The sequence below is a fragment of the Erithacus rubecula genome, assembly GCF_903797595.1.
Source record: "Erithacus rubecula genome assembly, chromosome: 6".
Lineage (NCBI taxonomy): Eukaryota > Metazoa > Chordata > Aves > Passeriformes > Muscicapidae > Erithacus > Erithacus rubecula.
This window is the reverse complement of record NC_136688.1, coordinates 55,203,042-55,218,077: the sequence shown is the minus strand read 5'-3', so window position 1 is coordinate 55,218,077 and position 15,036 is coordinate 55,203,042. Positions and strand designations below refer to the sequence as shown.

At 45.3% G+C, this 15,036-nt stretch overlaps 1 protein-coding gene across 1 annotated transcript in view; it reads left to right on the top strand.

Moving 5' to 3' along the window:
• PRKCH (protein kinase C eta) overlaps positions 1-15,036 on the top strand; it is a 111,081-nt gene that overhangs the window by 43,141 nt on the left and 52,904 nt on the right. Inside the window, exons 3-9 of the mRNA XM_079309322.1 lie at positions 1,961-2,111; positions 2,867-2,901; positions 3,813-3,901; positions 5,480-5,609; positions 6,466-6,593; positions 8,622-8,765; positions 9,464-9,637. Coding sequence (XP_079165448.1) covers positions 1,961-2,111; positions 2,867-2,901; positions 3,813-3,901; positions 5,480-5,609; positions 6,466-6,593; positions 8,622-8,765; positions 9,464-9,637 — 851 coding nt within the window. The remainder of the gene's footprint in view (positions 1-1,960; positions 2,112-2,866; positions 2,902-3,812; positions 3,902-5,479; positions 5,610-6,465; positions 6,594-8,621; positions 8,766-9,463; positions 9,638-15,036) is intronic.

The following is a 15,036-nucleotide window of genomic DNA, read 5'->3' as shown; positions in this document are numbered from 1 at the left end:
GCTCTGGAGTTCACAGAGCCATCCCCTCCCTTGGAATTATATCCATGCAGAGGCTTTGGCAGGAGCTGGCTTTGGTCTTGCATCCATTCCATGCTCAAAACAAGAGTCCTGAACAGAGGATGTTGTTGCACAGTCACCTCTGGCAGACCCTGGTCTGTTGTTCCCCCTCAAAAAAATGCTCTTGTTTTCAGGGCTTTTATTTTGCAAATTAACTAACTTGAAAACTGCAAATTTCATTTCTTTCTTCTGAGACAATTGTGCCCCAGATGAAGCTTTGATCCGGGAAGCTCAGCTGAGTCTGGCCAGGTCAGTGTGAGGATCCCAAACACCAGCTGGCTGGGATATGCACTTTGGACAGCTGCTCTCTAAATGGGAATGGCTCTCTTGATCTACAGCTCAGTTCATGCCTTTTGAGAGACACTTGTTTTGTGTAAATTGAGCTTTGCTAGGAAATTGTTATGTGGCTGAACTAAACTCAGTAAAAAGATTAAATTATATTCATAGATAATTAAATTGTGATATTAAATTGTGCCAGAGGGGTTTGGACTGGGCATTAGGAAGCATTTCTTTAACAAGAGGTGATTCAGACATGGCAAAAGGCTCCCTAGACAGGTGGTCAGTGCCCACAGCTTGTCATATTTAAGAAGCATTTGAACAATGTTCTTAAAATACATTAACTTTTGGTCTATTCTGACGTGATCAGACAGTTGGACTACATGATTATTGCAGGTCCCTTTCAACTGAAATAGTCTACTCTGTTCTAAAATTAAATTAAGTTTTGAGACAATTTAGATTTGAATGCCAGCAGTTCCTGGATCCCTGTTTCTCAGAACTATCAAATATTACCTAACCTTTGGAAAGTGAACCCTTTAAAGAAAGCTGAGTGTGGCACATATCAAACAACGAGGCATCATTGTAAAAATAGCCTATGTTTTTTTTAGCCAATATAGGAAGTATTGAAAATATGTAAAAATGCTGCAAATAGTGATAAAGAAATGTAGCATGAGAATACCAAAGGTGGATGAGCACTGTTCTCAAAGAAAGGCACTGCTTTTACTCAGCAAGTGTGGTGGTGGTCAGTTGGTTATGTGTAGTTGTGTTTTCAGGAGTTATTGCCCAAAAAGCTGTGAGTTATAACAACTCATTAGCCTTGAGCTTCTGGTTTATTTACAGCTTTTGAATTAGTAGCTTACTGGCATGTCTCAAGATGGAAGAGGAGTGAGAAGAAGATAACAAAAGGCAGATATTTCTAGATGAAAAATAAAATTTTGAGCTAAAGGGGACATTGCAATTAAGTTCTGTATCTGTCCCAGATGCCATCCTTGTTCTAGACAATGTTCCTCTGATTTCTGAGCCAGGGATGCAATTGTGGCTTTTGAAAGCATTTTATCATAGAATGGTTTGCGTTGAAAGAGACTTTAACTATTGTCTAATTCCAGCCTCCTGCCATGGGCAGGGATACTTTCCACTATCCCATGTTGCTCCAAGCCCCATCCAGGCTCATCTAGAACAGTTTCAGGGATGGGGCAGCCACAGCTTCCCTGGGCAGCCTCTGCCTGAGTCCTCACCTCCCTCACAGTCATTAATTTTTCAAAACACCCAATGTAAACCCACTGTCTTTCAGTGTGAAGCCATTCCCTCTTGTCCTCTCACTCCATGACCTTGTCAATGATGCTCTCCAGCTCTCCTGGAGCCTCCTTCAGGCACTGGAAGGGGCTCTAAGGTCTCTCCAGAGCCATCTCTTCTCCAGGCTGAACAGTCCCAGCTCTTCCAGCCTGTCTCTGCAGCAGAGGGGCTCCAACCCTGGCATCATCTCCATGGCCAGCTCTGGGCTTGCTTCTGCAGCTCTGCCTCCTCCTTAGGCTGGGGTCCCAAGCTGAATGCTGCAGCAGAGCCAGAAGCAGTAAGTGTGTGTGATGACCTTCATGTGTTGTCCTTTTCTCCTCCTGGCCCTGCCCAGGGACTCTGCAGAGGGATCGCATCTTCAAGAACCTCACTCGGAAGCGGCAGCGGGCGATGCGCAGGCGGGTGCACCAGGTGAACGGGCACAAGTTCATGGCCACCTACCTGAGACAGCCCACCTACTGCTCCCACTGCAGGGAGTTCATCTGGTGAGAGCAGCTCAAGCACCCTGGCACACAGCTCCTTTGGGTTCTGGGGACAAGGCACCCCCAACACTGAATGTCACTGGGGGCTTTACCAGTGTGATGCCCCATCAGCTTTGGCAGGGTAAATTTATGCTGCAGACTGGGCAGAGGTGATGTGCATCTTGGATTCTGGAAGCAAGCTGGGTTGGTGTGGGGATGTGGCAGTGTCCCTCCCTTAAAACCACAGATGTTATATTAAGGGAAAAAAAGTAATGAAGCAACCTGAAGAAAGACCCCACTCACTGGAGTGGAGTGTTGAGATTACACAGAGGAAAAAAATATTGCTTGGAAGTTTAGAGAAAATTCCTGAGAACAGAAAAGCCATCAGAGAGGTGTGAGGTGATGCACGTGGAGAAGTAGGCAGAGCAAGGAGAAAAACATAGATATGTCTCAAAAGAACATGGAGTGGGAGAGATAATAACAGGGTGTGGGCTGCTGGGATCAGTCTCATCTGTGTGTAATGAAGTGAGGTATTTGAGAAATGAGAGTGAGGGGGAATATGGGGAGTGCAGGCATGTTGACAGCCTGCCCTGTGAGCCATGCCTGTGCAGTGCTTTCCTGTGCTCTCACACCCCTGTGCTGGATTGCACCACTACTACTGGGCAGCTCTGCTGTGGCATCTGATCATTTGGGATCCTCCTGCATTTTGGCTCTGCCAACAATCTGCAAGATGACCATCTTTGTGCCATTAAACCGTGTCTGTGTTTTCTCTTGGCCAGGGGCGTGTTTGGGAAGCAGGGATACCAGTGCCAAGGTAAGGTGCAGCACTCCTGTGAGGTGTGTGTGTGGGATGTGCTGCTTTGGGAGTGCTTTCCCATGCTGCTGGGACATCCTGCAGCTGTGCAGCTCTGGAGTCACCACTCCTCTTCCTTCCCAGGCAGCCAGACCTGGGTTTTTGAGCCTCTGTCAGGTTTGCTGGCTGCAGGACATTCCTGCAGACACCTGAGTGTCTGGTTGCTGTTCATCATGTTCAGCTCCACTCAGTTGCTGGCTGCATGCAACAAACACCCAGCTGGCCTTGAGACACCCTTCAGGATAGACCTCAGCTGGTATTGGGACACAAAATACCCTGATGGAATGGCCACCCTCCTTTTCTCTCCCTAAGAACATCAACAAAGTAAAATTTGGGAGTTTGTGACTTCATGGGCTGGCACAGCACTTGTGGCTGAATGCATGGTTTGGCTGACTGACTGGGGAGATGTATGTGGTGCTTGTTTGCATTTAATTATTGTTCTGCCTTTCCCTTTATTTTGCCTTTCCATTTTTCCCAGAGCTGCCTGCTTCATGGTCATTCAGTAACACAGCCTGTTCCTGTGCAGTATAATAGGGCACTGGTGCCCTGTGAAACAAAGCTGCATGTAAACAAAATGGATATTGCTGTGTGAAACAGCCTTCACTGGATAATTATTTCAACAGCATTTTCTGAGTAGTTTGAGAAGCTACACTGTTGTTTCTGTGTCCATCACCCATATTTGATATAGGCAGCTGTTTTCTAAGATGTGTGAATTTTTTGTTGCAGTAGGCTGAAGATACATCTCCAGATCAGTTGTAAATTATATTTCACATCTTTACTGTGTGCTGATGATGCAGCTGAGCCTTAAGGAGCCCAGCTGATGGATTAATGTGCTCTGAGTCTTCCAAGGGCTCTTTTCTTTTATTTCCTAGTGTGCACCTGTGTTGTACACAAGCGCTGCCATCACCTCATTGTCACAGCTTGCACGTGCCAAAACAATACTAACAAGAACGATCTCAAGGTAAAGTCATGTTGGTTATTTTGGGTCAAAATACTTTGTCTGGGTTACTGGGGTTGTCCTGTAATAGAATTTAGTTTATGTTATCTTCATTCATGGGTTTAAAAACGGGAAAGAGTGATAAGGACCTGCTTAAAAGCCATGCAGTGTCCACTTGTTGCTCTGTTGATGCCATTAACTGTTTGGATCAGCACAGGTTTAAGAAGTCAGGGTCTCTTCACTGGAAGACATCAATAAGTAGTAAATCCACTGGTTTCCTTGGTCATTTTCTTTCATGATTAACTGTGGTGCAATCAAAATTTGGTGTCCAGTTCTTAATGTGGATTTCTCTGACCAGCCACTGGTCTTTGTTTTGCCTCTTTTTTCTTCCTGATTGCCTGAAGGGCTCGTTTAGTTGTTGCTCCACATCTTTGCTCTGTGAAATGCATTGTAATAAAGAACCTTGCATAACTTTTGTTTCTGCAGGTTTTCTCTCTTGCTAGTTTTGGCTGTGTTTGATGGGAGTAACATCCCTGCCTAACACTGCCCTGTGCATTGCGTGTCTCATTTCTGGAACTGGAAATGGTTCAATAACTGTTTGAGGAAAAATCAAATCAAATCTCTTTATTCACGAGGCAGCTCTGTGTTCTGTGCCATGCAATTGCCTTTGTTTGTTATTTCTTGCCTCCAAACTGCTGAGCTGAACTCCTTAAAATGACCCCTTGGCAAGCCAGATGAAAATAACTTAAGAAGCCTAAGGGTAAAGTGCAAGTTAAATAGTGAATGTCCTCGCCCCTCTCTCGGGATTATGAAGGTTTTATAACACATTTAAACTACTTTAAAAGAAGCCAGAAGTGAGGAGGCACCACTCACCTTGAACTTCTTGTTCCAGTCACACCCCTGACTTTTCTTTAATAGAATTGTGGGCTCCACCTCAGCTTTCCAGGATCTGCATGTTGAGAAACAAAGTCAAAAGTGATGAATGTGCTAAATGGGGATTGGTTTCTTCAGCCATTAAAACATTTTTTTAAAGGTGTCCTTGAGATCCCAATGGTTTACAGTTGGGAAAGAACAGGGTTAGAGGGGGGATGAGTGCAAGTGATAAAGTGAAGTATGTGCCTGAAAGGCTGTTAATTATGAGAAGAGGAATGAGAATTTTAGGAGGAGCTGTGAAAGCAATTCTATATTAAAATTAATTGAATCAACAGTTCAACCTAAAGTTACATGTTTTTGCACATGATATGCAAGTCAATAATTTCAAAACCTTGTGATTAAAAAATGCTGTAGCTCACACTGCAGTGGGATTGATTTGTTTTGAGATAACCTAATTCTAACTTGTCTTTAAAATTGGCTGGGGGGCCCTTATTTTAAAATCTGCTTTGCCAGGCAGTTTGGCCTGGCCAGCAAGGAAAGCAGGTCTGGCACACAGCAGGTGAGGCTGTAAATTCAGTATTCACTGAATTTGTGAGGTGATGGACTGGGACATTTTCTGACTTGAAATTATTTTCTTAGATTTGCAATTAAATGCCTGTATGTAAATGAGCACCAGCTTATAAATACATGTTTGAATTTTAAACCTGACCTTTCCTTTTGGTGCCACAGGTGACTGAACAGAGGTTTGGGATCAACATTCCTCATAAATTCAGCGTCCACAACTACAAAGTCCCGACGTTCTGTGACCACTGTGGCTCCTTGCTCTGGGGGATCATGAGACAGGGTCTGCAGTGTAAAAGTGAGCAGCTTCTCACTGTTGCTTTTTCACAAAATGCATTTATTTTTTAGACTCTTATGTGGACTTGATTTTTGCAACCTTCAGGAGAAAGCTGAGAGATGAATATTTATCTTTGTAAGAGTTAAAAAAAGAGCTGATCTGATTTCAATCTCTGGCTGCCAGAAGGACTCTACTTTGCACTCTCAGCACAGCTTTGTTTAACTTGCATTATTAAAAGTATTCTGCTTCCTGCATTTGTATTTTCCTTTTACCTGAAGGTTTTTCCTCAGCTAATGAGATAAGGCAGTGAAAAGGCATCCGAGGGGAAAAAAAGGTCATTGCTTTAGGCTGACTGCCCTGCCTGTTAATTGATGACTAAGCATATTCTGGTTTTGTTTTTGTTGCAGTGTTCCAGACTGTAAAATCCTTGCCTTCATCTCCCACAAGAGGGTGTGTGTGTACCCATGAGTTCGAGCAAGAATGATTTTTTGTTTCCCACTGAACTCTGTCCTTAAAATTAGATGCAGGAAAATAGAGGGGATGTTTGTTGTGAATTCTGTGGCATTATAAATACTAATTGTACTTAGAGACAGCTGCCATGGTAGTTATGCATCTCAAAAATACATGCTTATGAAAAGCTTTAGGCAATAGTGGTATCCTGCTTGGAGAGTTTGGGTCTGTTCCTGGTTTTCAGTTTATTCTCTTACAAGAGTCCTAATTTTGCTCCTACTTAGATCAGTGGCAAAAAAACCCCTCTACTTTAAAGATACAGGGTAGATCCAGATGGGTGTATTTTCTGAAGCAGAATTAATAAATTGTATCTCAGCAGTAAACCCCTCCAAGTTATTTTAATTGTTCCTTTGCTTCTATTTTCCAGTCTGTAAAATGAACGTCCACATCCGATGCCAAGCAAACGTTGCTCCAAACTGTGGGGTGAACTCAGCAGAGCTTGCAAAAACCCTGGCCTGCATGGGTCTGCAACCAGGAAGCATTTCCCCAAATTCAGTGAGTATTTTTTTGTTTCTTTCCTTCTCTATTTAAAGCATTTACAACTGAGGTTTTCAGTGGGTGTAGGAGGGGGCAGAGGATTCCCATAGGACAGGTCATGTTGGGTGGTGGACTGCAGGACAGGTCTGGGGCTTGTGGCAAAGACCCCACCTGGAAAATAGATGTCTGACATCCAGGTTTTAATCTATAGGTGTTGCTTTGTCACAGTGCTGTGACTCTTCTTCAACACTCTTTCATCTGCTTGTCACAAATGAGAGCAGAATAAGACCCCCTGACTAATTAGCGATCAATAGAATTAATTTTTTTTTTTACTGCAAGTGCAAATGCTCTCTGCATGCATGGCTTGTGATAGAACAAGAGAGCTTAAGAAGAAGCCTAGTTCTCTTCCCAGCTGTGTTGCTTTTTCTGTGTGATTTGGAGGAACCATTTCACACTTCACTACACACTTAGCTAAAGATCTGTGGTCCCTGTCAACACAACAAAAAGAAAATATTAAAACCAATAATTTCCAGATGTGGTAAGTTTTCTCATACAATTAGCCAGCTATATTGATCAACCACATCATTCAATATCAGCCTAGCAGGCTCATTAGGCTGTGCTGCCCTTTCTGATTTAGTAGCAAAGTAGCAAACTCTTATCTTTGCTCTTCTCCCTGTAGAAGTTTGGGGGACAGTTATCCTGGGAGTTACAGGGAAATCCCATACTCCCTTCTCCATTCTGCAAAAATCAGCACTTGTTAACACTTGTTGGTATCATCTGCACATCAAAAGGAGATGAAAACAGAAAAAAAAATAAAATCCGTGCTTGGTGTTTAATGATCTCTTCTTGTTATTTATGATCTAAAGGATCTAGGAAAGTGTTCAGCCAGTGCTGTAAGGACAACCCTGAATGGCTTTCAGTGGAATAAGGATGGATTTAGATAATATACTAGAAAGAAATTGTTTACTGTGAGCCTGGAGAGGCCCTGGCACAGGTTACCCAGAGAAGCTGTGGCTGCCCCATGCCTGGAAGTGTTCAAGATTGTTGGATGGGGTTTTGAGCAACCTGGTCTGGTGGAAGGTGTCCCTGCCTGTGGTAGGGATTTGGAACTGAATGCTCTTGGAGCTGCCTTCCACCACCAACCTCTCTGTGCTTCTGTCACTGCTGCTGGTTCTTTGCCCCTGGTGAGGAATCCCCTGTGCAGGAGGAACTTTGCTGTACACCAGAGTAGTCACAAGATGGAGCTCACGAAGTCCCTGTGACTTTGTTCAGACCAAGAAACTGATGGAAGTGCTGGTTTGTATGCACATGCATACCTGGAGAGCTGGGAGCAGAGGGCACTGGAGGCTGGCTGGATCTTTCTGTGCTTCAGAATTACGAGCTCTAGAAATATGTGCTAATATTGGTACAACTTCTGAATATGCAGCACCTCACATGGGAATGAACAACATCAAATTTGGAGCAGTGGAGCAAGCAGCTCAAATGTGGAAAAGAGACATGTTTTGAAATTGGGGTTCCACTGAACTGGGCTTTGAGTAAGAGCTTAAAATCAAGTAGAAATGTAAGAAATGCAGATATAATCTGCTAGGTTCTAAATCTGCTTTGCCTACTGCAGAAATTATGTAGTCCTCCTTAATTTGCTGATAGATGGATTTGGATTTGGATTTCCCCACTCATTCTCTCTCTTTTTTTTTTTTTCTTGTGGGGAGTAAGGATGGAGAGAGTGAAGCTTGCCTCTTGACTGCAGTTGGACTTGATGATCCTTGTGGGTCCCTTCCAGACTCAGCATATTCTGGGATTATCTATGATGTGCTGGGGAGTGGGTTTGCAACCCAAACTGCCCACATCAGGAGCTGCTGTTGAGGTGTCAGCACAGCCCTGAGCAGTGCTGAGTTTGGCTGGTGTGATTCTAACAACACAACTCTCTGTGTCAGTAGCCATAAAGTGCCCTAAATGCCCTGGTTAGTGGATTGGCTACCTGTGATCACCCCTGAAGTAGAAATACAATTCCTCTGCAGACTGACACTTTTTTGCTTTATTCCACAGAAACTGGTTTCTAGATCTACACTGAAACATCAGGGGAAAGGCAGCCTGAAGGATGGCAACAACATTAGTGAAAGTTCAGCAAGCAAACTTGGGATCAAAGACTTGACCTTCCTTCGTGTATTGGGAAAGGGAAGCTTTGGAAAGGTGAGAGTTGTTCCTGGCTATTTTGTGAGAAACCACATTCCTTATTTAAGAAGCCTCAAGGTAGGTGAAGCAATTTCATAACATGGTACACAGGCTGTCCAGTGGTACTCCAGAGCAAGTGCTAACTTTGTGCGAGTTGGTTACAGAGAGCAGGGGGAAAAGGGAAGAGAAAGAAAGCTGACAGCCAAGTGAGGAATTGGATATCACAAAAAAGAAGTTAGCACCTGAAGGAATAGCTGCATGCCAGGGCCCATACCAGGAGCTGCAAGTGTGTGCATTAACAACCATTTGGGCAGCATTTCTTGGAGCATGTAAAGACTTTTCCTTTAAAGGCAACAAGGCACTGGTTTCAAAGGTGGTGAGATGGTGGTTTTGTTTCTCTGCTTTACCACAAAGACTGTATTTGAGTTTTATAACTGAGGAGGGAGGTGGGATGAATGGCCCAGTGAGTGACCTTCCACTGGCCAGCCCTGTGCCAGACAGGAGCAGCCTGTGGGTATTTTCTGTCCAGAGCAGCCTGCTGCAGGCAGTAGCATGTGTCATTGATTGTACACTGATGCCCATGCTAACAGGCTGACTCACTTTGGTCCACAAGCCTGGTCATGAGATGACTGACCTTTCCAGCCTGGGAAGGTGCAAGAGGCTCTGTGCTGCTCAGAGGGCTCAGCCCTTGCCATTCACACTTCCTTTTGGTTTAGGTGATGCTTGCCAAGATGAAAGAGAGTGGGCAGCTGTATGCAGTGAAGGTGCTGAAGAAGGATGTCATTCTCCAGGATGATGATGTTGAATGCACCATGACTGAGAAACGCATTCTGTCCTTAGCCAGGAACCACCCCTTCCTCACCAAGCTCTACTGTTGCTTCCAGACTCCTGTAAGTACAGCCCAGGCCTTCCTATAGCCAGCCTTCTGACACTGGCTGGCATGAGGAGCTTTGCTGTGTGTTTGGCCCCTGGCCTGTTATAAATGTCCACCTCAGACCCAGGAGAAACCTCTCTGCTCCAGGATGAACAGAACACTGTGCTACATTCACCTCTAACATCTGCTGGGCATTTGGCAAACAAAATCCTGGCCTTTTCTAAGCTCCCTAACAAACTGGTGAGGCACAAAGCCTTTCTTTGTGTCTTCCCTAGAAGCATCTCTGTGCCATTGAATGTTCCCAAGTGCAAATGTCTACACTACACACCTGCAGTGTCCTCTGGGGTCTCAGGCTCTACTCTGTTACTGCCTGAATTTTTAACAAGACTGTATTTGCATTGATTTTTCTGCAAACTTTAAGATTTGTACTTGGAACTGGAGGTAGCCTATGGTCTCTGCCAGCCTTTGTGGACTGCTTAGAAATGAAGGAAAGATCCCTCTGGGGTACTGGAAAGGGTCTGGCATGGCTGGACACTGAGTCATGTGTGGTTGGTATTTCTTCTTGTGTAGGGAAGACAAATGGCAGCACTGCTGTCCCTTGTGTCCTGGTACCTAAGAGGAGGACAGAACATGAGCTGAGTGCCTGACTGGGAGCCTCATTTGGTGTGTGCTGGTGGCTGGGAGCCTCATTTGGTGTGTGCTGGTGGCTGGGAGCCTCTTGCTGGTGTGGGTGGTGGAGGGAGGAGTGGCTGAGGTGGAGGCAGTGGCTACAGCCATGTATGGCAAGGTGAATTTGAGAATCCCTCAGCTAAGCTGTTATTAGGACCAAAGCATTTTCTGCAGTGTAGCTCTTCAAAACTGCCTGGGCTCCTTTCCAGTTGCATTTTGTTCTTTGCTAAAAGGCAGTATAGCTCATTTTCCTCTTACAAGAGGTAAGAGAAACTTTCCCTTTTAATTGCAGCTTTGCTCCTCCTACATAAACCCAAAATACCTTAAAGAAAAAAAACACAAAACAAAAAAAGAGCAGACAAATGTATTCAGCCACCCACCCATTTCTTTTTTCACTGGGGTGATGCAACAGCTGGCTAAGGAGGTGAAGAACTGTGCTCATTTAGGGTGGAGACTTTGGGTAGACTCATCTGAGAAAAATGAGATGGTTTGTGTTGGGTTTTAGTTAATACACAGCTCACATGGTTCACAGAGCAGCTGTATAGCAGAAATGAAACTTAAAGCTCACTGTTGTCACTAGTAAACAAAGAAACTTTTATTTCATTATATTTCAACTTGCAATGGCTTTCCTGAAATATCAGAAATGTCCAGTCTTGATGTATTGTCCTGTTTGAGGTCTAATCTGAGTTTTGCCACTTATTGCTGTGGCTTTGCTTACTAAATTTGCAGTGTGGATGTGAAAACAGCAAGTGTGCTCCTGGGCTGTGCAGAGTGCTTCTTATGAACTTGGGGAAGATTCAAGGTCACTGTGTGAGCACCATTTGTCATGATCAAAAAACCTGAATGCAGTCTGCTGTGGGGTGCGGGCAAGGTCTTCTGGGATGATGAAGCAATTGCAGTCTTTTGCAAAGAGGAAGAAAAGGGGAGAACTCAGCCTATTTAGACTAGCAAATTGAAAGTAAAAAGAGGATCTGATTGATGTCTGCAGATGTCAAACACTGAGGAGGGAAACAAAGCTGTCAGGATGATGGTTAAGATTAAATGAGTCTAGACTGGCCATGGGTACAGTTAGACTGGAAATTAAAAGGAGGTTGCTAAACAGTAGAGCAGCCTGGAACAGGAGTTTCTGGACCAGCTTGTCATCAGAGGAGCAGAGGGAAGAATCCCTCAGACCTTGGTGGCCTGAACACAGAGCTGGTCAGTCCTTGAAAAAAGGGAGTGGTGCTCGTGTAGCAGGACCCTGCTATTTCCAGTGTTTCCTGGGTTCCTCTTTTACTTGAATCCCACTTTGCTTCATTGTCTGTAAGAGAAAACCACTTCCCCTCTGATGATAAACAACACAAAAAAGGGAAGTGTTTACAAAAAAAAAAAAAAAAAAAAAAAAAAGAGCAGATTTCAAGTTAAGGTGGTTCATGACGTCTTTTGCCCATGGTCTGTGCTCAGTGACACCCACTTCAATCCAGAGTAACCAGATTTAAATTGCTTATAAAAGCACAATTAAACCACTTTGCTATAGTAGAGAAATGATTGTAACACCAGGGTATTCACTGGTCACAGTCCTTCCAGGAAGGCTTAACTAGGCTGATACACAAATAGGGTTTCTGCTTGTTCTTTATGTGGCATGGGGATATCCCCTCCATTAACAAGACCTTGGCAGAAAAATATATCTATGTATATAAGCCATTATATGTATAAAATGTGTAACCACTTATTCAAAATGTCATCTTGCAGCCATATTTAAAAATTTATGGATTGAGGGCATGGTAGCACAAATACCCAGTTTGCAATTACATGGAAACCACATCACATGTATCACAGTTACAGCCCAGACTCTTAAAATGTGGTATTAATGGTTCATGTTATAAAAAAACAGAACACAATTCCAGCCTGCCCTGGATACACAATGACCTGCTGGGCCCACCTTTGGGAATTTTTCAAGACCTAGCCATTTTGAGGCCTCTTACCATTTGTCAAGGCCAAGTCAAAGCCTGTCCCATAAGATCAGGACAGGCTGGGAATGACTGGCAGAGCAGTAGCACAGCTGGAAGGCAGACAGGGTTTATGGTAGGTGCCAGGTTCAGTCTGAGCCAGCAGTGCAGCCACATGGAATGTGAGCTAAATTATGGGCTGGGCTGCTTCAGAGTCATTATCTGTTCTGCCTGGCACTGGTGAGGCTGCACCTGACACAGGGGTGTCCAGTTACAGCCTGTCCCATCCCAGTTCAAGAGGAAAGCATGGAAACTCAAAAGGAAGGCTCTTGGAAATGTATGGACAGAGCACTCATAGGGTCTGAGAATTTGACTGGATCCAGAGCCATTTGAATTCTGTTTCTTTTACAATATCCAAATCAGCAAACTTGTCCTGGCTGAAGCAGCCTGGGGTGACCTGAACAGCCTGGGACAGGTCTGTGCTGCACGTGTGATGTCATGTGGTGCCAGGAATGCAGCCTTATTCCAGGGATGCCCCATCCCTGGAAATGTCCAAGGCCAGGCTGAATGAAGCACTGAGCAGCCTGATCTAGTGAAAGGTGTCCCTGTACAGGAGAGGAGGGTTGTAACTAGATGATCTTTAACCCTTCCAACCTTCCAACCATGTATTCTGTGATTCTATGATTAGCTGAGCAGGCAAAAGTACCTGAAACAGCAATGCATTACCTGAGTTCATCTGTATTCCTGCTACCTCTGCTTGCCTATTTTAGAACTGGCTGAGGTTTTTCTGAGCTAACATTAGCCACTGGTGGTTTTCAGAAAGGCTTTCTGTTCTCTTGTGCTGCCTCTGTGCTCAGTGTGAGCCTGCTTTGGTCTCAGCTGCAGCTTAAGTGCTGCCTGCCAGCAAGGGCAGCTTTATTTGCCCAGGCTGGGCTGAAGCTGCCTGACCTCTCCCCAGCAGGGCTCAATCCTGCAGCCACTAGGTGGTAGGAGCTGCAAGGGCTGTCTCTGCCTGCTGTGGGTCACAGTTTCCAGGTTGTAAAGATGAAATATCAGCAGCTCAGCAGGCTAGCAGAGGCTGGATGCAGCCATCTGTGTGCCCAGCACTGAGCTGGGCAGTTTTGGACTTGCACCTCTGGATTCCTTTCCTATGAAAGGCAAGGAAGGAGTCCAGATGCTCCATTGCAGGAGGAGTTTAAATCCTGCTCCAGCTTCGTCTGTGGGAGGTCTGCCTTGCTCACCACCTTGCCTAAGCCATTTACCTCTGCTTTTTCTAGGGCCTTAGAATAATTCTTTAGAGTCAGAGAGGATTATGCTTCTGCTCCAGTAATCTGTGAGTTGCTGACAGGTGCTGGGACCTGTAGATAATTGTGGATCCTGCATTAGGGGACACAAGCACCAAGAAGTGTTTGTTTCCATTTACCTGACACTGGTGTCATCCAACATCTCAACAATTCTGTCCTAGAAAGGGTGAAAGAGGCTATATGTATAAATAGCTAAGTCAGTAATATAATCCTGGGGAATGTGAATCCTGGAATGTTTTAATTAAAATCAGTTTGCAGTAAGTAGGTCCTGTCTTCTTTGGGTTTTAGGAGCCATGCTTCCTGCACAGGTGGTTTGCTTTTAAATCCTTTTGTCTCCATTCATATGCATGAGAATGAAGAGGGCTGGGGGAGATCAGCTTCCCATGCAAACAGTGTCAAATAGCTCCTGGGTTTTATGTTTATTGCCCTTATCCCTTTTCTCATGACCAAAGGGTCCTTCCAGGGGACTGTCCCCCAGGCGATGCTGTTCCCAGCACTGTCCCATCAGCCAGCCTGATCATTATATGGATTTGCTTTCCCTCTGTCTCTGCTGACAGTTGCTGAGGCTCAGAGCCTGCCCCTGTTGTTCCAAAAATAGTGAGACACAAGAACTTGGCAGAGGGATGTGATTTTCTATAACGAGCGTCCTTCAAGATAATAACCAGCAGGGTGCTATTTAAGCCAGCAGGACTGGCCTGGGACTCCAGGACAGTATAATCATGGAACTGGTCCCATTTTACGAGGGCAGCCTGCTGTTTGGCACCCAGCTTTTTGTCCCCATTGCTGGCTGAGGGATGATGTGCTCTCAACATGGAAGGGGAAGGTTTCTCTGCATCTCCCCTGGCTCTTGGGGCACTCGGGCAGTTGTGCCAGGGTCAGTGTGGCCATATTGTCGTGGGTCACCCAGTTGTTTAGAGAGATGAGTGTTTCACCTCCTAGAAGTGTTACAGCTGACTGGAGTCTTCAACAGGGGCATCATTTTCAAGTGATGGCCCAAAAGCCAAAGTGGTGGGACTGAGAGGTGGCAGCTCCCTCACCCCTTGCCCTCAGGTGCCACAGGGGAGGTCTGAGTGCCCTTGTATGTGCAGGGGATCCTTGGTCATGGTCTCTCCAGGGGATCTGCAGCATCAGCCTAGTTGTCCCCAGCCACTCCAGTGTCACCAAGTGGGGGGAGCACAGGGCAGAGCCTGCTGTGGTGGAGGGGAGGGAGGCTGGAGAGGCAGTGGCAGCTTTTCTGGGGCTCTGGGAGATGAACAAATTCCCTGACACAGATTTGGAGTGTGCTGGTGGGCATTCAGGAGGCAGTGAGGCCTGTTGGATATTCTCTTTGAAAGGCACTGGGATGGGAGCAGGGAGGATGGCTTTGATCCACTCCAGGCTCTGAGCTCCCATGCCCTCTGTGGCATGTTGTGGAGGCACAGCTCCATGCTTGCGTTCACGTGACAGCCAAATTCACACTGACCCTTTTCTGCAGGCATTGAGACTTTCATTCTTGAGAGTTGACACCCATGTTA